This window comes from Gobius niger, assembly GCF_951799975.1.
Source record: "Gobius niger genome assembly, chromosome: 6".
NCBI lineage: Eukaryota > Metazoa > Chordata > Actinopteri > Gobiiformes > Gobiidae > Gobius > Gobius niger.
In genome coordinates this window covers 882,578-908,008 of record NC_136857.1, presented here as the reverse complement: position 1 = coordinate 908,008, position 25,431 = coordinate 882,578, and the positions used below count along the sequence as shown (strand labels likewise).

The 25,431-nt window shown below is 40.7% G+C and overlaps 2 protein-coding genes across 2 annotated transcripts; both read right to left on the bottom strand.

Moving 5' to 3' along the window:
• Positions 1-1,621: 1,621 nt before the first annotated feature.
• Positions 1,622-11,265, bottom strand: pink1 (PTEN induced kinase 1). The gene is made up of 8 exons (XM_079558812.1): positions 10,882-11,265; positions 8,062-8,340; positions 7,832-7,935; positions 4,624-4,806; positions 4,320-4,483; positions 3,110-3,237; positions 2,084-2,314; positions 1,622-1,988 (listed from the first exon to the last, which is right to left on the bottom strand). Exons 1-8 carry the CDS (start codon positions 11,233-11,235, stop codon positions 1,704-1,706), a joined length of 1,728 nt encoding a protein of 575 aa, XP_079414938.1. The 5' UTR covers positions 11,236-11,265; the 3' UTR covers positions 1,622-1,703.
• A 3,205-nt stretch (positions 11,266-14,470) lies between these two features.
• LOC306964279 (trypsin) lies at positions 14,471-22,251 on the bottom strand (the record flags this gene model as incomplete). Its single annotated transcript, XM_079558272.1, has 5 exons — positions 14,471-14,629; positions 19,147-19,407; positions 21,184-21,322; positions 21,405-21,579; positions 22,182-22,251. The coding sequence occupies 5 exons, from the start codon at positions 22,249-22,251 to the stop codon at positions 14,471-14,473; spliced, it is 804 nt and encodes a 267-aa protein (XP_079414398.1).
• Between the last annotated feature and the right edge of the window lie 3,180 nt (positions 22,252-25,431).

Here is a 25,431-nt window from a genome sequence, read left to right as displayed (position 1 = left end):
GTTCTTAATGTGATGCTGAGCACAGGCAGAAGTGCTGGGAGTGGATTAAGCGTCACGAGGATATGATGGTGATGGTTCCCTAACGCTCGTCTCTACAGCGAGCACAAAAACAGCAGCTTCACTTTGAATCTTAATGCGTTACATGACTCTAATGACAGAGGTGGGTAAAAAACAAGTTACTAGATGACTTTTCAATAAAATACAAGTACATCCTTTCCTTCTAACTTCACCGAGTGGCACAAGCTTCATCAAGACAATGCAATTTACATTTGGGGTTCTTGTACCAAAGCTTCAAGCATGATTTACTTCTTTTATGTTTTGGAAATAGCAGAATTCATACACGATCATATGTTTTGTTAGCCAGATTAACAGATCGGCGGGCGTTCTGCTCTCCCAAAATTCCACCCGATGGGCGGGGGGAGCGATAAAAAAAAAAACATCTGTCGTTTCCTATTTCACTTCCGGTTGATTTAATGTAATGGCGAATATGGCTTACAAGCGACTGACGGGGCCTGGATTGCGTGAAAGGTTGTAGAGAAAGGGTATTTCGAGTGTGGGGAAACGAACGGAGGAATTGTTGTTGCGAGTTGAACGAGCGGATGGTGTTTATGAAGATTTAGAAGATGAGAGCGAGCAGAGCGAACGAAAACGTCTGTGTGCGAGTGAAACACGGTGACAATGTGAATGAAGTTCAGCTGAGAGGGAAGAATGTGATGATGTGATGATGAAGGATCTTCAACTATGGCTATACACACGATCTGCACAAGGATCTCCCTAGTATTTAAGCTCATGTCCAGCCCATACGTCCGAATAAAGGACTATTATTTGTGCCAGTGGACAATGGCGATTCCAGGTTAGCCCCGTTAGCTTGTTACAATCGCCTGCAGCCCATTGTTGATGAAAAGTCCACAATAAACCACAAATGCATCAAGCCCGGCTCAGTGTGTGTCGTCTCAAAGGCTGCTTTATATAGTTACTGCTGTATTTACGTTATTATTGCATAATACTTGTTTTCACCGGATCTATGCGCCGCTAAGCAGCTAGTTAGCTCCGGCCGAGCGGTTAGCAGCTCGGCTACGGACTTATTTCTGACATGGCTGATGTTCTCACGTTGAAAACACAGACTCGATAAAGTTGTTTTGGGCAGAGAGATAATCAGAGGCTTCAGTGCTTTTTACTATCGTCTCCCAGGGACAGCTCACAGACCCCTGGGTTAGTTATCCCGCCCGGCCTTCGAGGCTCCGAGCCGGACGGGGGACCGTACAGCGGGGCAGTGCGTGGCTAAAAGTGTCCGCTGAAGGCAGGAGGGGGGGCGGGAGGTACGAGCCCCAAATGTAGGGAGTCGGAACAGTCGAAGTCTGCATCGTAAAATATCAGCTACAGAGTTGTATTCCTCTCTTAGCAGAAGATGAAGCCAGCAGCAGTCGCTCCCCCGCCCATCGGATGAAATTTCGGGAGAGCAGAACGCCCGAATTGCTTTAGCTTTATAGCTGACAATACAAAACTGTCAAAGGCTAAACATGATTTAACCCCAGCTTTAAATTGTAAAACAGTACATGTTTTCTTTTCTATCTTATTTTAGTGAAGTGCCTCGTGATTACGTTTTATTAATTGAGTAATTGCATTTCATATTGATACTACTCTTGAGTTATATTTGGCTACGACCCCCCTCTGGTCACTGGTGTCAGAGTGTGTCTACACATCTAAGCTGACGTGACGCACAGCTCATGATTGTTTTGACCGTAGAGCAGAAACCCCACAGCCGTGCGCAGATCCTCCAGCTCCAGGTTGGACAGGAAGCTCCTCTGCAGCTCGGCCTCCACCGTGCTCCCCCCGGGCCCCCCGCAGCCTCTGAGCAGGACCACGGCGGACTGACACAGGAGCCAGTCCACCAGGCGCCTCATGCCCACGCTGCCCTGCTGACAGAGAGCCTCCCTCCCCCACAGGCTGAGGTGAAGCATGTCAGCCGTCACTCGGGCGCTGGGTCTCTGCAGGGGGACAACAGTGCGTTATGGTCAGGTTTACTCTCCTGTCAAAGCCCTCGTTTACCCCTGGTTCTAAAAGCTTGGGCACATAACAAGACCTTGTGCGGGTTCCTCCTGAGAAGCAGCCGGGTCACTAACTCCACCTCCGCGGGGACGCTGGAGGGGAGCGGGGGCAGCTCGTACTCGCTGTATCTCCTGCTCTCCAGACCCACCGCTCGGTAGAAGGGGTTTGGCTGACCAAAGATCTCGTACGCAATGGCCCCCACCGCCCAAGCATCGGCCTTGCTGTAGTCGATCACCACGCCGGGACCAGGCACCGCACTGGCCACCTAAGAGAGGGCAAGACACGCAAGATTACCAAGGGTCCTCTTAAATATAGTTAGCCGGCTGAAAATATGGTTTGACTCCAAAAAAAGTATTGCTACAAAAGGTTTTTCAATGGTTTTCTGTAGTATCAGGTGAGCTTATTAACATACTAAAAGTCGACCAAAATCTGACCACTGGAAAGGTCTCATTTTCAAGATGGCGTCCGAGAGGGTGGCGAGATCCTCCTAGCGAGTTTGTCACGGCAACGGCACACATTTTCAACGCAACCTTACATCCCTTCATCGCTACATAGAGGCCATAAGCGCAACTGCAGGTGTTGTAGCAAGTTACGCTTTTTTAACTTATTATTTGTCTTGGAGAGTAAATACTACACTGACAGGAAAGGCGAAGGGACAGAGGGATACTGAGCATCCAATTATACAATGGAAATATTTTTTTTTCACTCAAACTTGGCTGTAAATACTGTTTAAAGTGACGTTAGCCCGCAGTTAGCTTTGCCCGTTAGCATGTTAGCTTCTTCTTCGTGATTACATTAGTGTGTGTTGCTTTCTCCGGACCGGTGGCAGCCAAGTTGCAAACATGGTTTTCTGTCCAGAGACACCAGGGGGCGATGAAAGACCCTCCAATCATCCCATAAACACTTGTATCACCCCCACAGGGACTACGGGGAGGGTTTATTAAGGTAAACACGTTGCTTAGTACTGCTTTAATTACTTTATTCTGACGGCCCAAAAGCACCGCAGTCCATCGGAAAACGTCCGATCCCTGGCGATTGCCCGGCACGCCTTTGAGCTTACCTCTGGGGCCATCAGCGACGCATTCCCGCCTCTGTTCACCCACACACTGTTGAACGGAAGCTGGAGACCTTTGTCCCTCTGGGTCAGGCAGCAGCCAAAGTCAGTGATGACCAATCTTGGACAACCATCTGAAAAGCAAAAAAATAAGTTCATCCAATCAAGCAGAACATCATATATGTCCCGTTTCTACAGACTGTTGCGCCGTCAAGGAAGAAAAAAAACCTGGATGAATCTGGAGTGTAATTTGGTTAAAGGGGGGGTATTTTTCAAGCTTTCCATCCTGTTATTCTGTCACTCCCTCATTAAAAACATGGCTGAAGTGTTGCCTTGGCACATTCACGTATTTCTGAGTAATCTGTAAAAACTCTGATGGCAGCCATTTTAGGGATAGGTTTGCCTGAGTCCTCCTAGGAACGCCCCCACCTCCTGGAGACGCCTCCGAGCTTTGGTCACCAGCCGAGTAACCAACCACTGCTCCTCAGCAGAACCCCCTCCCCACTGATGCCACAGACAGCGTGTGGAGGGGGCGTGTCTAAAGGCTCAGAGGTTCGTGACCTCCTAACTCCCGCCTGAACCGAGAGGATCTTTTTCCTCACGTGAACAGATTTTTTTTTTCCATCATTTTTTGTTGGGTTTTCAACTCATTTTTGTCATTTTTTGTCATTTTTTTCATCAATTTTTTATCACATTTTTGTCACATTTTGTCACGTTTTTGTCATTTTTTTGTCATTTTTTCATACATTTTTCATCAATTTCTTGTCAATTTTTTGTGACATTTTTGCCACTTTTTCAGCAATTTTTCGTCCCTTTTTTGTCAATGTTTTCTCACTTTTTTGTCACATTTCCATCATTGTTTTTTGTCTCAGTTTTGTTGCTTTTTTCACAGCTTTTTTCCAGAAGCTTTTGGATTGGGGTAAAGCCAAACTGGAGAAAATGTGCTCGGTTCAGGCGGGAGTTAAGAGGTTAAAGAGACAGAGGCCTATTTCAAGACATTCACTACGGCCATTTTGAGAGAGACATTTTATACAAGGCAGTTATTCTAATTTACTGCATTTACAGACCGACAGAAGGTTTGTCATCATTGTAGTGTGATATAGACTGGTGCTATGGGACTGACAAAAGCAGAACACCCCCTCTTTAAAGCAGAACACCCCCTCTTTAAAGCAGAACACCCCCTCTTTAATAATCCAACAGAAGTGAACCTCTTTACCAGAGTCTAACTCCAGCAGGACGTTGTCGGACTTGAGGTCCCTGTGAGCCACTCCTTGTCTGCAGAGATGGTCCACCCCTTCGAGGAGCTGCAGCATCATCAGAGAGCCCTGTCTGTGGCTGGGGGAGCACGCCTCCAGGTACTGCCTCAGAGTCAGCGGGTAACTGGAAATATTAAACATATTCAGTTTTGTGAACACATTTTGCAGCAGGATCTAAAAACTCAGTGCATCTTCCTAGAATAATGAGAATGCTAACTTCCTGGTGATGCACATGATCTTTACTGTAAGTCTATCAGCACTTACTGTTTCATGACTAAAAACAGGGTGCGGTTGTTGCCGAGCCCGAGGGGGTTGAGTCTGACGGGCAGCACGTCCGGATACTCCTCCTGAGCCCCAGGCAGCAGCGGGACGTCCGCAGTGAAGGCGCGGTACACTCGGATCACATTCGGGTGCGCCGCCACTCTACGGGGCACCACTCCAAACTGTCTGCAAACGAACAGGAAAAATACCAAAACTCAAACACCCACACATCACAGAGAAGCTCTCCTGGACCATCCACACCACAGCACTGGTCACTGTGTGGTTCTTCTACAGAGGGACTATAGAAAGCATCCTGACCATCACTGTGTGGTTCTTCTACAGAGGGACTATAGAGACATTGTCAGTTTTTACGTCATTTTTTTTTGTCTTTTTTTGTCGTTTTTTCGTCAATTTTTTGTAAATTTTTTGTCACATTTTTGTCATTTTTTAGTCATTTTTTAGTCATTTTTTAGTCATTTTTTTGTCCGTTTTTTGTCACATTTTTGTAATTTTTTGTCGTTTTTTTGTCATTTTTTGTCATTTTTTGTGTCATTTTTTTGTTGTTTTTTTGTCACATTTTTGTCGGTTTTTTTGTCATTTTTTAGTCATTTTTTTGTCATTTTTTGTCGTTTTTTTGTCACATTTTTGTCATTTTTTTAGTCATTTTTTAGTCATTTTTTTTGTCATTTTTTGTCGGTTTTTTGTCACATTTTTGTCATTTTTTTAGTCATTTTTTAGTCATTTTTGTCGTTTTTTGTCGTTTTTTTGTCACATTTTTGTCATTTTTTGTCATTTTTTGTGTCATTTTTTTGTCGTTTTTTTGTCACATTTTTGTCGGTTTTTTTTGTCATTTTTTAGTCATTTTTTTGTCATTTTTTGTCGTTTTTTTGTCACATTTTTGTCATTTTTTTAGTCATTTTTTAGTCATTTTTTTTGTCATTTTTTGTCGTTTTTTTGTCACATTTTTGTCATTTTTTTAGTCATTTTTTAGTCATTTTTTTGGTCATTTTTTAGTCATTTTTTGTCGTTTTTTGTCGTTTTTTTGTCACATTTTTGTCATTTTTTGTCATTTTTTGTCATTTTTTGGTCACATTTTTGTCGTTTTTTTCGTCGTTTTTTGTCACATTTTTGTCATCACAGAGAAGCTCTCCTGGACCATCCACACCACAGCACCGGTCAAGAAAAGTCATCAGTGTCTCTGCTTTCTCCGCAAGCTGAGAAGAGCCAGAGTCCCAGCCTCAGTTAGTGCAACTTCTACAGAGGGACTATAGAGAGCACCCTGACCATCACTGTGAGGTTCTTCTACAGAGGGACTATAGAGAGCACCCTGACCATCACTGTGAGGTTCTTCTACAGAGGGACTATAGAGAGCACCCTGACCAGCTCCATCACTGTGGTTCTTCTACAGAGGGACAGATGGCGCCAGCACTGCCTCCTGCCGAAGGAGCCTCCAGCGCATCGTGAGAGCAGCGGAGAAGATCTGAGGAGCCCCTCTCCCCTCTATGTACTCCACCCATCAGAATCACCAGGGACCCTACGCACCATCACAGTCTCTTCAAAGGAATGGCTTCAGGGAGGAGACTGCGGAATCTACGAGTCAGTTCCAGTCGACTGAAGAACAGTTTCATACACAAGGCCATCGGGAAGCTGAACTCCCTGCCCTCCCAACCCTCACTCCCCACCCCCACGTTCCACAATCAAAGAGAGAAATACAATTTTAAATCATTCACAAATGGTTTGACAAATAAAGAATCTTTGAATCAAAGCGTGCCAGGATGATGGTTATTTTAGATGTCACATTTTACAAATTAATTTTAAAAGCAGTCAATTACTGAAAGCTACTTTTACAACAAACAAGAAAACAAATTAACGTAATAAACTGAAATAATCTATTCGGCAAAGGTGGTGTTAATGGTGGGAGTGATCTATATGACAGAGCAGACATGCAAACACATACATAGTGAAAAAGGCGGCGGAACGCGCGGTTTGCAGACATTTTTTAACAGAACGCGTAGATTCTATGATTAATGAACTCAAACAATCCACTTTTTTGTGGTGCATATGATGGACAACTATTAATTCAACACAAAACTTTCATTTTGTTTTAGGACTGCAGTTCTACTAATGGTAGATTCATCACAGAGTGAACAGAGTAAAGGATTTGTACATAATGTGGAATTCCAAATCAGGTTCTGTACATCAGCAGATACTGTCTTCTATTTGAATTATATGTAAAAAGGACAAAATATTGTTACATTTTTTATTTTTAAATATTGATTTTAAACTTTTATTGACTATTTATAGAAATATAACATACACTGCAGAATATGCCACCCTATACCAGAGTGAAACAAAGGGAAACAATGAAATAACTGTGTTTTTTGTAGGGCTGCTCGATTATAGAAAAAATAATAATCACGATTATTTTAGTAATAATTGAAATCACGATTATTTGTTGCCTTAAAAAAAATCTTTATTTTATTTATTCATTTTTATTATTATTTAAAAAAAAAACAACTATGGACAACATTTTCTTTGGACAATAAAAACTTTTTTTTTTAAATATGTTCACGTAATGCTATAGGGACACCTGCCCCCTGCTGGCCAGCCCTCACACCTGTCCAACAGAGCCGCGCGGCCTGATGACATCATCACTCAGCGCTAATGTTTTTATGTCAAACCAAAGCCTGAGCCTTTAGCTCGTGAAATGCGAAGAGAACAGAAACAATCATCTCAGTGGCATGAAATAATAAGTTTGCTTTGAGCTCCGTTGAGATCTGCTCCTGAAGAAGAGTTTTAGACTTTTCTACTAAACAAAACCAGTGCCTGAGCAAAGGATGTCGAGGCTTCTAAAACAGCTGTTCTCCTTCAGCACAAGGTGAGCTCTTAACAGTGGCGTTAAGTCAAGAGTTAGGGATAAAAAATATTAGTACGATATTAGTTCTGTCACGCTGCGCTGGTGTTTCAGCTGATCAGACGCGTCACACAAACCGCGCAGGGCGGACTTTTTGCGCTTTGGATGGACAGTGGGAGGGCATCCTTAATAATCGTTTTTGCTCGATTATGCTATTTTTGTGATCGTCTAGTGTAATAATCGAAATCGTAATCAAATTTCGATTAATTGCACAGCCCTAGTTTTTTGAATCGCTAAAACTGTAATTACTGACGTCCCAACACAAGTATATAAAGTGAGCCTAGCACAACGTCTTACCCATCGAGGTTAATGTGCTCAATCTCCTGCTTCACGGCCATCGGAGCTGCAGGCACCAACTCCTGAGACATGGACTTCAATATGGCTTCACTCGACGATCCAGCCTGCGACACAAAGCACAAAATACATAAACGAGGCCCACATCAACATTTGGCTTTGAAAGATGTAAACTCTCACATTCAGACGATTTCAGATTGATTTCTAAAGAGTAATTTAGGATGAGTGCGTACCCCAAAGTTCCACATCATCTTAACGGCCAGTGGGAAGTTCCGCAGGGAGCAGCAGCTCAGCGAGCGAGCGCCGAGCTTCTCCTCGCTGTCTTCTTTCAGCTCCACCAAAGCGGCCTCTTTGTTTTCTGTCTGATGGAGTGGAGCGAACCGGGCGGCCGCCTCGTACACCGCGGCATTGGAGCCTTTTCCGATCTGACACCCAATAAGGTAATCCTCCAGCTTGTATCCACAGACCAGCGGCTTCGACGGCGGCTGGAATCGCTTCTTTCTGAATACAGCCTGGAAACAGAACACAATCAATGTTTTGGGGAAACCGACCCAATATAGGTAGAACATAAACTGTACTAATGAAACAAAGGGGCCGTTTAAAGACCTATTAAAAGTTGCTATCAATGATGATTTGCATCCAAAAGGGCATTAAATATAAGTGTTCAAATTCACATCGTGTGGACCACATTAACTCCAGCTGAAATATGTGAGAAACAAACAAGGTAACTCATTTATAACTCGGTTTTAACCTCTTAAAAAGTGCATTCTCCCAGTTCAGCTTGAGTCTACCGCCTATAGGCCAGAGCAACACCTCATTTGAAAGCTAAGAGCTGCTAAACTGATTCTTTTCCTCGCCTCGTTCTCAATTTTGGCATTATTTTCCCATCGCTTTTTTGTTGCGTTTTCGTCACTTATTTTCAACACATTTTTGTGACTTTTCTGTTGTTTTTTTGTTGCTCTTTGGTGGTTATTTTGTCACTTTTTTGTTACACTTTTGTCACTTTTACGGTCACGTTTTTGTCGCTCTTTTTGTTGCAGTTCCATCCTTGTTTTCGTCTCATTTTTTATCACTTTTTGCAAGAGGCTTTTACATTTGGGTAAAGCCAAACAGGAGAACATGTGCTCGGTTCAGGCGGGGGTTAAGAGGTTAACGAGGGAACTTGTGTTTATTTGTGCTAATGTTGAGTCAATGTTCAGTAATGCTATGAAACCAAATGCAGTCATATTATACATATACATATACATATTACAGTGTTAATGTCGTCGACTAAAATATTTAGTCTTAATTTTAGTCAAAGTGATATTTTTCACGACTAAAATTGGACTAAAACTAAATTAAAAGTTTCTCATGAGACTAAAACTGTGACTAAAATGTCCAGATATTTGAGTCGACTAAAATCAGACTAAATAAAAATGAAAAGGAGCGACTAAAATCATCCACACTTGTATTGAGCGTCTGAAAGAGCCTCAGATCATGTAAATTCTCTGTTAAAGGATCAGCTCTGAGCTTTGTTCATGTGGAGCAGAAACATGAAGCAGAGAAACAACATTAAACATGATTATAATCAATATTATCAATGCAAAGTCCACTCAATTAGTCTTAAATTTAGTCGACTAAAACTAGACTAAAATTGAAGATATTTTTTTGACTAAAACTAGACTAAAATCGAATTACATTTTCGTCAAAAGACTAAAACTAAATTAAAATATGTTGTCAAAATTAACACTGTTATATTGAGTTGTTCAGGGTGGGACTGGGACTGAAAAACAGCCCTGGACTCTGACCAGCCTGGCCCAAATTAGCGTAATTGTGACTTCCACAAATACAAATTTTAACCTCTGACCCCCCGCCTTAACATTATTATTTCTTTGATCGGCATCATCAGCAAAAAGAGCGGGAAAGGCGGTCGTAGAAACAGAAGCAAAATCATTCATATAAATAATAAATAATAATGGTCCCAAAACTGACCCTTGTGGTGCACCAGACTCCACGGAATTCCTTTGAGATTCATGTTTTTTTACACTGGGCTTTACCCAAATCTAAAAGCTTCTCGACTGGAGATCAACAATGTAGCGCCTCATTTGAAAGCTAAGACCTACAAAAGTGATGGAAACTTTTTGTCACGTCGCCACATTTTTGTCATATTTTTCGCTATTTTTTAAACTATTTTTTCTATCATTTTTTGTCCGTGTTTTTTTCATGTTTTCATCCTTTTTTTTTCGCTATTTTGATTCTTGGACATATGGCCAGTCCGCCCCTGGAGTTTACTATGTAATAATATCTTGTAACAACCTGTACCTGTATCTCCTGGCAGGTAATGCTGTATTATATTGAGTTTACTATGTATAATAACCTGTACCTGTATCTCCTGGCAGGTAAGGCTATATTATAGTGAGTTTACCATGTATAATACCAGTGTACCTGTATCTCCTGGCAGGTGATGATGTATTATATTGAGTTTACTGTGTATAATATCTTAATAACCTGTACCTGTATCTCCTGGCAGGTGATGCTATATTATATTGAGTTTACTGTGTATAATAACCTGTACCTGTATCTCCTGGCAGGTAAGGCTATATTATAGTGAGTTTACCATGTATAATACCAGTGTACCTGTATCTCCTGGCAGGTGATGCTGTATTATATTGAGTTTACTGTGTAATAATATCTTAATAACCTGTACCTGTATCTCCTGGCAGGTAAGGCTATATTATATTGAGTTTACTGTGTATAATAACCTGTACCTGTATCTCCTGCTATATTATATTGAGTTTACTGTGTGTAACACCAGTGTACCTGTATCTCCTGGCAGGTAATGCTATATTATATTGAGTTTACTGTGTATAATAACCTGTACCTGTATCTCCTGGCAGGTAATGCTATATTATATTGAGTTTACTGTGTATAATAACCTGTACCTGTATCTCCTGGCAGGTAATGCTATATTATATTGAGTTTACTGTGTGTAACACCAGTGTACCTGTATCACCTGGCAGGTAAGGCTGTATTATACTGAGTTTACGATGTAATAATATCTTAATAACCTGTACCTGTATCTCCTGGCAGGTGGCTGAACTCTTCCTGTCATCTTCCAGCTGCTGCTCGATCAGTCCGACCCCGAGTCCAAACGCCAGGAACACGGCCCTGTTTCGTGAGGAGCCGCCGCCGAACCGCCTGAAGCCCGCGGCCTGGAGCTGGGCGGCCAGGCCCCGCAGAGAGGTGCGGTAATAGCGGTATCGATGCGGCAGGAAAGTCTGAGGCTGAGCGCAGCGGACCGAGGGCCCGGCGCGGAAGCGTTCAGCTCGGAGCTTCGCTGCGGCTCGACCCCCGGCTTTCAGGAGGCCCAGCTGGAAGAACGAGCGGCCCAGCTCCAGCCCGCGGCTGAGGGCGTGTTTCACCGACATGACTGACCCTAAAGAGAACCGCGCCGGTGATGAGAGGCTCTGCTGTCACACAGGACGTAAACAAAGCGGCCTACTAACACCACGCATGCGCAGATGTGTTGTTGTTCTTTTTCTTCTTCTTCGGCTGCTTAACGGCGGATGTGGACCAACTTAAAGCGCATTACCGCCACCATCCGGATAGATTGTGCATGAACGTCATTATGGCTTAGAAAAACAAACAAGAAAAAACAAAAACTGCTCTCTATAAATGTGCAGAGCCGTGGGAAGATGTTTTAGTTAGGGGGCGCTGAGGGACAAAATTTACCCCAAAATACTTTTTCTGTGCATAAATCCTATTTATTAACCTCTTAACTCCCGCCTGAACCGAGAGCATTTTCTCCAGTTCAGCTTTACCCAAATCTTGTAGGCCAGTGTAACGCCTCATTTGAAAGACCGACAAAACTAAATTGATCTTTTTCCTCACGTCAGATTTTTTTTCATCACTTTTTTTGTTGGGCAGTCGACTCATTTATGTCAAATTTTCGCATTTGTTTGTCAAATTCTTATCACTTTTTCGTCTTTTTTTCCCAACATTTTTGTCAATTTTTTGTCAAATTTCCGTCACATTTTTGTCATTTTTTTGTCATATTTTCGCCTTTTTTTTGTCAATTTCTTGTGACATTTTTTGCCACTTTTTCATCAATTTTTCATCACATGTTTGTCACATTTTTTGTCAATTTTTTGTCATTTTTTGGTCAAATTTTTATCACATTTTTGTATTTTTTTTTTGTCATTTTTGTCACATTTTGTCACATTTTGGTCACATTTTTGTCATTTTTTTGTCATATTTTCAACATTTTTTTGTCAATTTCTTGTGACATTTTTGTGACATTTTCGTCACATTTCCATCCTTGTTTTCGTCTCAGTTTTGTCGCTATTTTCTCACCTTTTTTCCAGAAGCTTTTGGATTGGGGTAAAGCTGGAGAAAATGTGCTCGGTTCAGGTGGGGAGTTAAGGGGTTGATATTGCCTGCAGGTCACAAACTATCCACCAGGGGGTGCTGCAGCGCCCTCAGCACCCTGGGTTCCCACGGCCTTGGCAATGTGTGCGGTGTGTTTTAAAAATATATAAAAACATATATTTTATTACTCTGTGCTCTGACGTCATAGATAGGCTAAAATGTCTTTTAAAGGAACAGGCCACCGTTTTCCCCACACTGAGATATGTTCTTACCTGAGCTTAGACGAGTTGATGCGTACCTGTCTGGTCTTTGTGTGTGCCCTCAGTCACGCAAAACGACCAAAGATGTTGCCCTCTCACAACATATTCCTAAAGCTCCAAACCGGTGTTAATTCCGTCGACTAAAATATTTAGTCTTAATTTTAGTCAAAGTGATATTTTTGTGACTAAAATTGGACTAAAACTAAATTAAAAGTTTCTCATGAGACTAAAACTGTGACTAAAACGTCCAGATATTTGAGTCGACTAAAATCAGACTAAATAAAAATGAAAAGCAGAGACTAAAATCATCCAAACTTGTATTGAGCGTCTGAAAGAGCCTCAGATCATGTAAAGGATCAGCTCTGAGCTTTGTTCATGTGGAGCAGAAACATGAAGCAGAGGAACAACATTAAATATGATTATAATGAAGATTATCAATGCAAAGTCCACTCAATTAGTCTTAATTTTAGTCGACTAAAACTAAACTAAAATGGATTTTTTTTTTTGACTAAAATTAAATTACATTTTTGTCAAAAGACTAAAACTAAAATAAAATATGTTGTCAAAATTAACACTGCTCCAAACATGGTGAAGTAATATGCGTCCCAGCTCTTCCACGGGCACAAAGACCAGACAGGTCTGCATCAACTCATCTAAGCTCAGGTCAGAACAAATCTCAGTGTGGAAGAACTGTGGCCTGTTTCCCCACTGTCCTCCTTCCTTTTCATTAAAACATGTTCTTTTTTCTTTGTGATTTTCTGTTCATTATATGTCTATGTTTTCCCAGTATAAACAGCAATCCTATATTTGCAAAAGGTTTGAAGAAATGATGAAAACTTAACCTTAACTACGTTATGTTATAGCACCTCCTAGTGCCAAAAAGTGAAATAACTAAGTAAATAGTGACGATTTTTCTTTGTTTCATTTGCTCAAATAAGCTCTGCCCTCCCCTGTGTTAAGTTACATAGTCATAGGCTTCACTTTCAAAACACAAAACAAGACAAGATTCAAGATCATATTTAATTGTTAATTTTGTAAACATAGAGACAATTTTGGTCTAACAGAATATTAATAACTGTTGCATTCAGTAAAAACAAGTGAGTGAGCCCCAGAACAAACAGGAATTCATTATTTTCCCAACATTACAGTGTAGATTTGTTGTGCGCGTTTTACTGATGGAGCATGACTTTGGTACATCTCATAAATACAATCATTACAATGAAAACACAGTGACTTTTATAGAGATTTGGAAACAACATCTTTAAAACTGCTTTGTCACAATATTCAGTGTGCCTAAGATAAGATTGGATGTTAGGACTTTATTGATCTATACCTGCACATGTGTCTGCATATACTGCGCTCCGCTCTTGTGCAGACCTACGTATCATATTGTTCCCAAATCGGGGGAAATGCTTGTAAAACATACTTAGGCCCAATAGCTAAGTTGCAAAAATGAGCAATAAGAATAATTGCTCATTCCGGGAAATGGCTTTTTATAAAATCCAAACAATTAACATGTGTGGATTTAGTCAAGTTAAAAGTGAGATTATGTTCTGTGTTGTGAACTGAAGCTTTCACCAGCATTCAATCCTTCTTCCATTTACGAAGAGGACATTTAAGAGGTTTGCTTCCGTTTGAACCAGGTATAATACTATGATAATACATATTCGTAATGTGGAATGACCTAAGTAACAAAAAACAACAACCTTAAAATATTATTGTGTGATTAATGAGATGAATAATTGTGCCATTTTATGAATATACAATGAAGCTGTCCAATAGAACATTGCATAACAGTAATATTGTTATAGAGGTTGCTTGAATTAATTTAGTGGAATAGGTTTGTTTTGATGTACTTGTTGATGATCTGGTTGTTATAATGTAGATCTTATATGGAAAATTCTACTTTGAATGCGAGCAACCAAAAACAAACCTTCAGTCATTCACTCCTTGTATATTTTGAAATCTATATCGTGCTATTGTACCAGCTGTTGCATCAAGTGTATTATACTATAGATAAGTTAAGTTAGCACATTTAATTAGAACCTTCCTCAATCATCACTCGAATCATCCAGTGAACATAGTTCCTGATTTTTGTGTATACTCCAGGGAAGAATCGGTTTCCGCAGCCGATGCCCCAAGACACGATCCCCTCCAGGTACCCGTTGCATATCAGGGGTCCCCCAGAATCACCCTGAAAAAGACACATGCAAACAGACCTTTGGTGCGGAGCAGAGAGTCGGTTTCAAATGTGGAGCAGCACAGTAGTATTTCAGTGGCTACAGGAATTAAAACTACTAAAAATCCAAAAGTCATAGTAACCCAGAAGAAATTGTTGTAACATTAGCAGCCGAGGTCGTCGCAATGGCGGTGTTTATAGTGGAAGTAATAAGCAGCAGTAGTAGAAGCAGCAGTAGTAGTAGTAGAAGTAGCAGTAGATAATAGTGTAGTTCAATGGTTCTCAAACTGTGGCATGATCAGCCAACACAGGCAGGGCCGGACTGGGACTGAAAAACAGCCCTGGACTCTGACCAGCCCGGCCCAAATTAGCATTAATGAGACACTTCCACAAATACATATTTTAACCTCTAACCCCCCGCTTGAACCGAGAGGATCTTTTTCCTCACGTCATCAGATTTTTTTTCCATCATTTTTTTGTTGGGTATTCAACTCATTTTTGTAACTTTTTTTTCATAAATCAGAGCAGCCAGCGCCCATTGGTTAAAATAGAGTCAAAAATGAGACATAAAGGAGGATGAAAACTCAACAAAAAAGCATCAAAGGAGCGGAAAAGGGTGATGAAAAAACAACAAAAATTCAGAGTTATTTTTGTCATTTTTTCGTCAATTTTTTATCACATTTTTATCACATTTTTATCACATTTTTGTCATTTTTTGGTAATTTTTTTGTCATTTTTTGGCTAATTTTTATCACATTTTTGTAATTTTGTTGTAATTTTTTTGTCACTTTTTTGTCACTTTTTTGTCGCATTTTTTTGTCATTTTTTGTCAATTTTTTTGTCAATTTCTTGTGACATTTTTGCCACTTTTTCATAATTTTTTTGTCACATTTTTGTCACATTTTTGTCACTTTTTTGCCACTTTTTTGCCATTTTTTCATCCATTTTTCATCACTTTTTTGCAATTAATCGAAATTCGATTACAACAGTAAACGATTACAAAATTAGCATAATCGCAAAAAACGCTTTTGTTTTTTTTAATCACAGTTTTGTCACATTTTCGTCAATTTTTTTATCACATTTTTGGTAATTTTTTGGCAAATTTTTATCACATTTTTGTCACTTTTTTGTCACTTTTTTTTGTCAATTTCTTGTGACATTTTTGCCACTTTTCCATCAATTTTTCTTCACTTTTTTGTCACATTTCCTTCATTGTTTTCGTCTCAGTTTTGTTGCTATTTTCACACCTTTTTTCCAGAAGCTTTTGGATTGGGGTAAAGCCAAACTGGAGAAAATGTACCCCCCGCCTTAACACTAACGAGTGCATTTTCCCCAGTTCGGCTTTTTATTATTATTTTTTTGATCGGCATCATCAGCAAAAAGAGCGGGAAAGGCGGTCGTGGAAACAGAAGCAAAATCATGAATATAAATAATAAATAATAATGGTCCAAAACTGACCCTTGTGGTGCACCATACTCCACGGAATTCCTTTTAGATTCATGTTTTTTTATACTGGGCTTTACCCAAATCTAAAAGCTTCTCGACTGGAGAGCAACAATGCAACGCCTCATTTGAAAGCTAAGACCTACAAAAGTGATGGAAACTTTACGTCACGTCGCCACATTTTTGTCATATTTACAATAATAATAATTTGAATAATTGAATAATTAGAGAAAGTTTATAGAGTTATAGTTATAGATACAGACGCATCTCTGGAATCGCCCATATATGGTCATGTTTGAAAACAGTTAAGGGGAAAACAATTTCGAAAAAATGTAAATTTTCTCTAATTATTCAAAAACTACTTTAACAAATGCTGAAATATGAAAATAGTTTCTACTAAATAAAGAAACAAAGACATGGGGAGGAGCAAAGTGGTTCAACAGCCCATAAACACATGAATAACGGAGAATGCTAACTTGATGCTACATGTTAGCATCGGGCTAATGCTAACGGTTCGATAGCGCTAGCTACAACTGCCGTTTTTTCACTTCTACTGAACAATCTGCTGAGAGAAAATATCCATATGGGCCCGATTTACACCTGACTTTATTTATGTGATAAATAAGTTCATATTCCACCAGAAAATGGCTAAAAAGAGGGAAAATCGTGTTTCTCTAAAGATTCTATTTTCCCCCTCGGCGAAGCCACACCCCCTTCTATGACGAGGTGCCGTCTGTATCTATGGCCAGTCCGCCCCTGAATTCAGGCGTCAAGAGCAGCATCAGCAATCAGACAAAATTTTGCCAAAATGGCCGATAGTCATTTGTGATTCTCTCTGTTTTTTTTTTGTTGCTAATAGGAGTAAGAAAGAGGAGGGTAATGGATTTAAAATGAGTCCCTCTCTGAGTCAAGCTGTGTGAAATGGCATCGTATGTTTGTGTCCGAAAGTGCTTCCACCTCCTTCACACAATCACCCATGCATTCCAAATGACACTTCTTCATCTTCAAAATGTGTCACAGCTGCCATCTTGTTCTGTTAGTGTCATAATGTAGTTTTGTTTGTGCCAGTCTAGTGAGAATGAACACAGGCGGCACAAGGGTCTAATAATTCGGGACACAACAAGTCCCTTTGGTCACGATTTGAGGCATATTTTTGCTCATTCATTGTCCGTGAGAGTAAATACTGCGCTGACAGAAAAGGCAGAGGGACAGAGGGATATTTTAGATCTAATTACACAATGGAGATATGTTTTTTCACTCAGATTTAGCTGTAAATAATGTTTAAGTGGCGCTAGCCCGCAGCTAGCTTTGCCCGCTAGCTTGTTAGCTTCTTCTTCGTGATTACTGGGATTTGGTGACTCCGACTACCTGTAAACAATCTGACTATTCTCTCAAAGAGCTACTGGTAGAACTCATGTTTACTGGCCCCACTTTGTTCTGTGAATTACACAATCATAATTTACTCCAATCAGATCTGTTTTAGACTCTTTAAAGTGGGGGTATTCTGCAAAATTGACTTTTTCAAGCTTTCCATCATGTTATTCTGTCATTCCCTCATTAAAAACATGGCTGAAGTGTTGCCTTGGCACATTCACGTATTTTTGAGTAATCTGTAAAAACTCTGATGGCGGCCATTTTAGGGATAGGTTTGCCTGAGTCCTCCTAGGAACGCCCCCACCTCCTGGAGACGCCTCCGAGCTTTGGTCACCAGCCGAGTAACCAACCACTGCTCCTCAGCAGAACCCCCTCCCCACTGATGCCACAGACAGCGTGTGGAGGGGGCGTGTCTAAAGGCTCAGAGGTTCTTAAAGAGACAGAGGCCTATTTCAAGACATTCACTACAGCCATTTTGAGAGAGACATTTTATACAAGGCAGTTATTCTAATTTACTGCATTTACAGACCGACAGAAGGTTTGTCATCATTGTAGTGTGATATAGACTGGTGCTATGTGACTGACAAAAGCAGAACACCCCCTCTTTAACCTCTTAACTCCCGCCTGAACCGAGAGGTTTTTCGTCAATTTTTCGTCATTTTTTGTCACATTTTTGTATTTTTTTTTTGTCGTTTTTTTGTCACATTTTGTCATTTTTTTCCTCAATTTTTCATCAAATTTTTGTATTTTTTTGTCAAAAATTTATCCAATTTTTGTCATTTTTTTTCACATTTTTGTAATTTTTTTTGTCATTTTTTTTGTCACATTTTGTCATTTTTTTCCTCAATTTTTCATCAATTTTTTGTAATATTTTGTATTTTTTTGTCAATTTTTTGTATTTTTTTTGTCAAATTTTTTATAAATTTTTTGTCATTTTTTGGTCCATTTTGTCACATTTTTGTCACATTTCCATCATTGTTTTCGTCTCATTTTATACAAGGCAGTTATTCTAATTTATTGTCATCATTGTAGTGTGATATAGACTGGTGCTATGTGACTGACAAAAGCAGAACACCCCCTCTTTAACCTCTTAACTCCCGCCTGAACCGAGAGGTTTTTCGTCAATTTTTCGTCATTTTTTGTCACATTTTTGTATTTTTTTTTTGTCGTTTTTTTGTCACATTTTGTCATTTTTTTCCTCAATTTTTCATCAAATTTTTGTATTTTTTTGTCAAAAATTTATCCAATTTTTGTCATTTTTTTTCACATTTTTGTAATTTTTTTTGTCATTTTTTTTGTCACATTTTGTCATTTTTTTCCTCAATTTTTCATCAATTTTTTGTAATATTTTGTATTTTTTTGTCAATTTTTTGTATTTTTTTTGTCAAATTTTTTATAAATTTTTTGTCATTTTTTGGTCCATTTTGTCACATTTTTGTCACATTTCCATCATTGTTTTCGTCTCATTTTATACAAGGCAGTTATTCTAATTTACTGCATTTACAGACCAACAGAAGGTTTGTCATCATTGTAGTGAGATATAGACTGGTGCTGTGGGGCTGACAAAAGCAGAACACCCCCTCTTTAAAGGAAAACACCCCCTCTTTAAGACACTGTTTAGTTGGTGGAACTTGGAAGGTCAAATATTTCCCATGGTGGTGCTTGGTGTGAGAAGTTTCCACGGGTCTCATCCATGGTTGCCACAGTGCACCTACCTGGCACGCATCTTTCCCCCCATACCGGGATCCGGCACAGATCATGTTGCGAGTGATCCGGCCAAAATAAAAGTAGTTGCACCGAGGCCGGAGCTCCACGTCCACAGCGCGCAGGTAATCGGAGTGCTTCGGGTACGGAGAGTAAAAAGAAGTTACGCCCCAGCCGCTGACGGTGCAGCTGCCGTACACGGGGGCGGAGGTGTAGGGTGGAGGCAGGAGAGCGGGGGAGACCACGGCGTTTATTATGGCCGGTTCAGTCAGCTGAAACAGAACAAAAGACCGTTATGCTACAGGTCAGCGTTTGGGGAATTTTTGTAGATGTCTTGAATGAAAGGACTTGTATTATATTACTGTGTTCTATATAATCTTAGAGTGTTTAGCTTGGCTCATGGGGGGGTTAAATGCATAGTAGCCTAAAACTGGTCTGATTTCGTGGTATGGTTGGCAGTGGTGTCAACAGGGCTGTCGTCATGGGGGACAAACCAGGTAAGTTGGGAACCATACCATACCAACTTTATTTATAAAGCACTTTAAAAACTGTACAGTGGGCCAAAGTGCCGCACACAGAAACAGATACAAATATTTACAGTAAAAAAAAAAAAAATGAGGTAAAAGTACAACAACAGCAGAAGGCCCGAGCTCCCCGAAGTTTGCGCTTGGTTTTTGGAACAACCAGTTGCAGCTGATCCGCTGACCTGAGAGCACGAGAGGGGGCGTGACCTGAGAGCACGAGAGGGGGCTGAGGCTGGATCAGGTCAGACAGGAGGGGGCGGGGCCATTCAGACTTTTAAAAGTAAAGAGAAGAATTTTGAAATCAACTCTAAATCTGACTGGGAGCCGATGGAGCGAAGCTAAAACCGGTGAGATATGGTCATGTTTCCGTGTCCCTGTTAAAAGCCGAGCTGCAGCGTTCTGAACGAGAGCGCCCCCTGGCTCACACCATGGAACAGGGAACTTATGAAGGAATGCCCTGGGCCTAAGTCCTGATCCCATCAGGTCTGCAGGGTAGGGCCTGGTTAGTACCTGCCCGGACGGGGCAACCAGGAAGCTGGTGCAGATGTGTGCAGCCATACTTCCATCTGTATGGGGAAACTGTGGCTACATAGCTTACCACCACTGGCCATGGAGGATGTGAGGACACTCAAAGTTGCCCTCGCCTCTTTCTGCAGGTGTGGGGTGGAGAGCGTGCTGACCCAGACCATCCCGATGTGGTGCGGTCACTGTTCAGCCCGGGATAGGAAGGCACTGCAGCGTGTGATCACATTTAAATGAGCGCTGCAGAAGGTGGGCCACAAAGATCATGGGGACCCCTCACACTTCTCCTCTTCCCTCACTATATATAAATCTATATATATTTAGAGACTTTTATTAAACTATTTAAATGATGGGCACTTCCTCGTGTTTTGTTTGTAAAGATAAAAATGGGTTTAGGATCTTTAAAAGTCAGAATAATGTGGGTGCTGGGGTCAAAGAGCACATCTCACCTTCATCAGTCATTTTTTTGTCAAAATTTTATCAAATTTTTGTCATTTTTTGTCACATTTTTGTATTTTTTTTCCTCAATTTTTCATCAAATTTTTGTAATATTTTGTATTTTTTGGTCAATTTTTTGTATTTTTTTTTGTCAATTTTTTTATACATTTTTTGCATTTTTTGCCAATTTTTTTGTCACATTTTGTCATTTTTTCCTCCATTTTTCATCCATTTTTTGTCATTTTTTGGTCCATTTTGTCACATTTTTGTCACATTTCCATCATTGTTTTCGTCTCATTTTATACAAGGCAGTTATTCTGATTTACTGCATTTACAGACCAGCAGAAGGTTTGTCATCATTGTAGTGAGATATAGACTGGTGCTGTGGGACTGAAGAAAGCAGAACACCCCCTCTTTAACCTCTTAACTCCCGCCTGAACCGAGAGGTTTTTCGTCAATTTTTCGTCATTTTTTGTCACATTTTTGTATTTTTTTTTTGTCATTTTTTTGTCACATTTAAAAGTCAGAATAATGTGGGTGCTGGGGTCAAAGAGCACGTCTCACCTTCATCAGCATGATGTCATTGTCGAAAGTTCTCCACTGAAAGAAATGTACGAATATTTTGGAAACATTTAAATATTGCTCAAATCCCTCGTCCTCTGACAGACGATGTTCGCCAAACACCAGAATCATTGCATTCGGCCTAAAAGTGGTGACAAAACAATTAGGTCTGAATCGTGACAGGCGGTGATGAGCTCTTTGTACTTGTGAATGCAATGTCTTACGGTCTCCAGCAGTGGGCGGCAGAGACCACCCACATCTCTGTAATCAAGGTGCACCCACAATACGGTGTAGGCTCGGGGAAATGTCTGATGTCTCCAATGGCCAGCATCAACCCCTGGTACGGCCGCGAGTGTTGTTCTACCACATGTCCCCCGATGATCCTCTCTGTCTCCACAACTACACAACAAAACAACCATCAGTCAGTGTAGGTTAGTTTATACAGTAAAACTTAAACCAGACATTCCTTTGGTGCTTAAACGTTGCTAGCATGTCATCCATTGTGTAGCCTTTAAATGTTTGCTATTGTGCGGACACAAAAAGATGAATTTACTGTAATTAAAGAACTTACCTGATACGACATGGGCTAAAAGGAAGAGAATAACACCCGCCGTAGGGGAAGCCATTTAATCCTCGCACTTCAGATTCTTATTGTGCTGAAATGATAAAGAAACCCATACGTTTCACACAAAAGCCGACGTACACGGATGACATTATGTACAGTCATATATGAGGTTGTACAAAGAAACAAAGAAACAAAGAAACAAAGAGTCAAATATGAGGTTTTACTGTGTCGATTATTCAGTGACAAACAGTGACTAGATGGAATAAAACAAGCTTACCTGGAGCTCAAACACACAAAAGTTTCTCCAAATGATGAGGCAAAAGTTAAACTCCTGCCTTTTATACTGTAACTCTATCCGGCGGCAAATCTTTTGTTGAAATTTTCTTTTCGTTTAAGTTTTGTGGCACGACTATTTCTCACTGCAACAAAAACTGACCTACTCCAGACAAAGCTGCTGTGTTCCCGTGTATTATGAGCGTTTCCAAACCTACTTTCTCGTCCCTCATCATGGGACCGGTGCGAGAAAAGGTGTGTCCATACGACTCTCCAGAGGAAACCTGCTGCGGATTTAAAACTTCTGACTTTTTAACCCATTTCCTCCATCGATAAGTCAATCAAAGTTTATTTCACTTTATAACAACAATATGGGGGAGCGGGTCCATGAAGAGCTTTAAAAACAAACATTTTAAATTCAATTCGGTAACACACTGAAAACCAGTGAGGAGAGGATTGGGGTTTTGTGTTATGTGGCGATGTAATGATGTAATGATGTAGTGTGTTCAAGACATTGAACAAATCACCCACTGAAAGATACAGTATATTCTTTGTTCTCAGGCTAAAAGTGATTCTGAGTAATATTTCTTAAAAAAAGAAAAGAAACCTGTCTATATTTGTGTGTGTACAGTATGATTGTATGTAATAGTTATGGATTGTTTGTCTCTTCTTTCCATGTCGGACTCCCAGGATCACGGACAGGCTGATTTTCTTTCCGCTCACAAAGCCAAGCTTCCACATATTGGCCCAAACTCAGTCATTGCTTTGTACCAGTGGTAGTGTCAGATTCATATGACAGATGTTACACAGTAATCCATCTGGAACGGCTCCGAGTTTAAAGAGGGGGTATTATGCTTTTTTCAGCCACATAGCACCAGTCTATATCTCACTACAATGATGACCAAACCTTCTGCTGGTCTGTAAATGCAGTAAATTAGAATAACTGCCTTGTATAAAATGTCTCTCTCAAAATGGCGGTAGCGGATGACTTGAAATAGGCCTCTGTCTCTTTAAGAACCTCTGACCCTTTCCGACACGCCCCCTCCACACGCTGTCTGTGGCATCACAACAACACTGCGCTTGTCTCAACTGTATTGAAACTACGATCGGTGCATTTTAATTTTTATTGTTGGAAAGGAGCTACTGTTTATCACTTTGTGAACAATGGCCACACAGGATGTGATTTGGAGACGAACCTTCCACACCGGACGCTTGGAAGGGGCTCTTGCCTGAAAAATAACTGCTGTTTGGAGGCTTCTCTTTGCATCTGCCATGCCCTATGGATCTCTAACTATACCCCCATGGACGACACCAGGATCTGCAGGAGCCCATACGATTCAAAAGACGGACATTATCTGTGCAGGTGGACAATGGTTTTTCGAGGTTACTCGTTAGCTTGTTATAATCGACTACAGCTCATTGTTGATGAAAAGTCTGCAATAAACCACAATGTGTAAAGCCAGGCTCATTGTGTGATCATCGTAAAGGCTGCTTCGAGTAGTTGCTGCTTTATTGACGTTATTTGTGCATAATATGCTGCCTGTTTTCAATGAATGTTGTGAAGGTGAAGGTTGTTAGCTTGTCGTGGCTAATAGTGCCTTAGCTCCGGGAGAAACCACTCGGCTACGACTCACTGTAGATGAAATGTGAGCAATAAACTACACAATCAACAAGCCCGGCTCAGTGTGTGATCATCATAAAGGCTGCTTCAAGCAGTTGCCTGTTTTAGTGACGTTTTCAATGCATAATATGCTGCTTGTATTCAGTGAATTTTCCCGTTAGCTTATCGCGGCTAGCTTGTTAGCTCCGGGAGAAAGCCACTCGGCTATGACCCATTGTAGATGAAATGTGAGCAATAAACTACACAATCAACAAGCCTGGCTCCGTGTGTGATCATTGTTAAACGGTTCTTTATGTGTGTGGTGCTTTTATTGACTTTATTTGTGCATATTTATCGTTTTCACGTGATGACTCGAGGTTTAGCTTAGCATTAGCTTTCTCCGGAGGCTCTGTGCATCATCAAGGCCCAGCGCAGAACCAGACACTGAAATAAGTGTTCTTGTCACCGGTTTGAATCCTGGGTGTTTCGGTAACAGAAACACTGATGTGTCTTTGTAAAAGTCTGCTGTGGCTCCGGTTCACAACACATGGAGCTAATCCTCCATGATGACTCTGTTTACATCTTAGGGCTGGACACTGCGGGGAGGGGGTTCTGCTGAGGAGCAGTGGTTGGTTACTCGGCTGGTGACGAAAGGTCGGAGGCGTATCCTGGAGGTCGAGGGCGTTTCCTGAAGGAATCAGGCGTTTTATCCCTGAAATGGCCGCCATCAGAGTTTCTACAGATTACTCGAAAATACGTGAATGTGCTAAGGCAACACTTCAGGCATGTTTTTAATGAGGGAATGACTTAATAACATGATGTAAAGCTTGAAAAAGTCCATTTTGCATAATACCCCCCCTTTAATTGTTTGTGAAAAGGATGCACATTTTGCGGGACATTTGCGACTGATTGGATCAAGCGGATCTCATATTATCCAGTCTCAGCTCGTCTCAAACCGCTGCTAAACAAATCAGTAAAGCATTTCAATGTTTAGTTTATCAAATGTCACTTGTGTTTGAATCAAATCAAATGTCACTTGTTTTAAGAGTGGTGCGCACTGAATGGGTGCTGCTGCCGGATGCTCTTTTATCGAATGCAATTTCTCCATCTGTGAGATCAATAAAGTACCATCTTATCTTATCTTTGTAAGTCTGTCGCACCTCGTGTGTTTCTGTCGTCGGCGTGATGTTAATAAGTATCAGCACCGAGGAACTCGAGACGACTCAACATGTATTTTCGTGAGTTTGTGAAATTACATCTCAGAATTGATCTCGCAGCGCCAGGTTTGGGAGTCCTCCCTGTAATTCTTTTTTTTGTGGGGGGATTGATCATATTTTCTGTATCTTTAAAATATAGTCATATTTCTCAAAACCATCTGACTGGCCAGAGGGAACATGCGAACCTGCTGGAGACCCAGATGTGGCTCCTGAGCCTGACATGGCCTAAAAAAAAATATTTCCATTGTATAATTGGATGCACATTTTTAAAAAGACTCTGTTGTCACACTGCAACAAATGTAATATGTTGTAATTGTGTATTTATATTTTTATGCTGTTGTGATCTGTGATCATTGTATGAAAATGTGATTTTATAATCTGGACCCCAGGAAGACTAGCCATTGTCAAGGGCAATGGCTAATGGGGATCTTAATAAACAAACAAACAAACAAGCACAGTAACCCTCTGTCCCTTCGCCTTTCCTGTCAGCATAGTAAATACTCTCCAAGGCAATTAATAAGTTAAAAAAATCGTAACTTGCTACTGCACCTGCAGTTGCGCTTATGGCCTCTAGGGGGAAGAGTTACTTAGTACTG

Coding starts and splice junctions, on each gene's coding strand:
- pink1 (XM_079558812.1), bottom strand. CDS start 11,235: ATGTCGGTGAAACACGCCCTCAGCCGCGGGCTGGAGCTGGGCCGCTCG. Junction 4,484..4,623: donor CTGTTTTTAGTCATGAAACA/GTAAGTGCTGAT, acceptor TAATATTTCCAG/TTACCCGCTGACTCTGAGGC. Junction 3,238..4,319: donor CCTGCTGGAGTTAGACTCTG/GTAAAGAGGTTC, acceptor TTTGCTTTTCAG/ATGGTTGTCCAAGATTGGTC.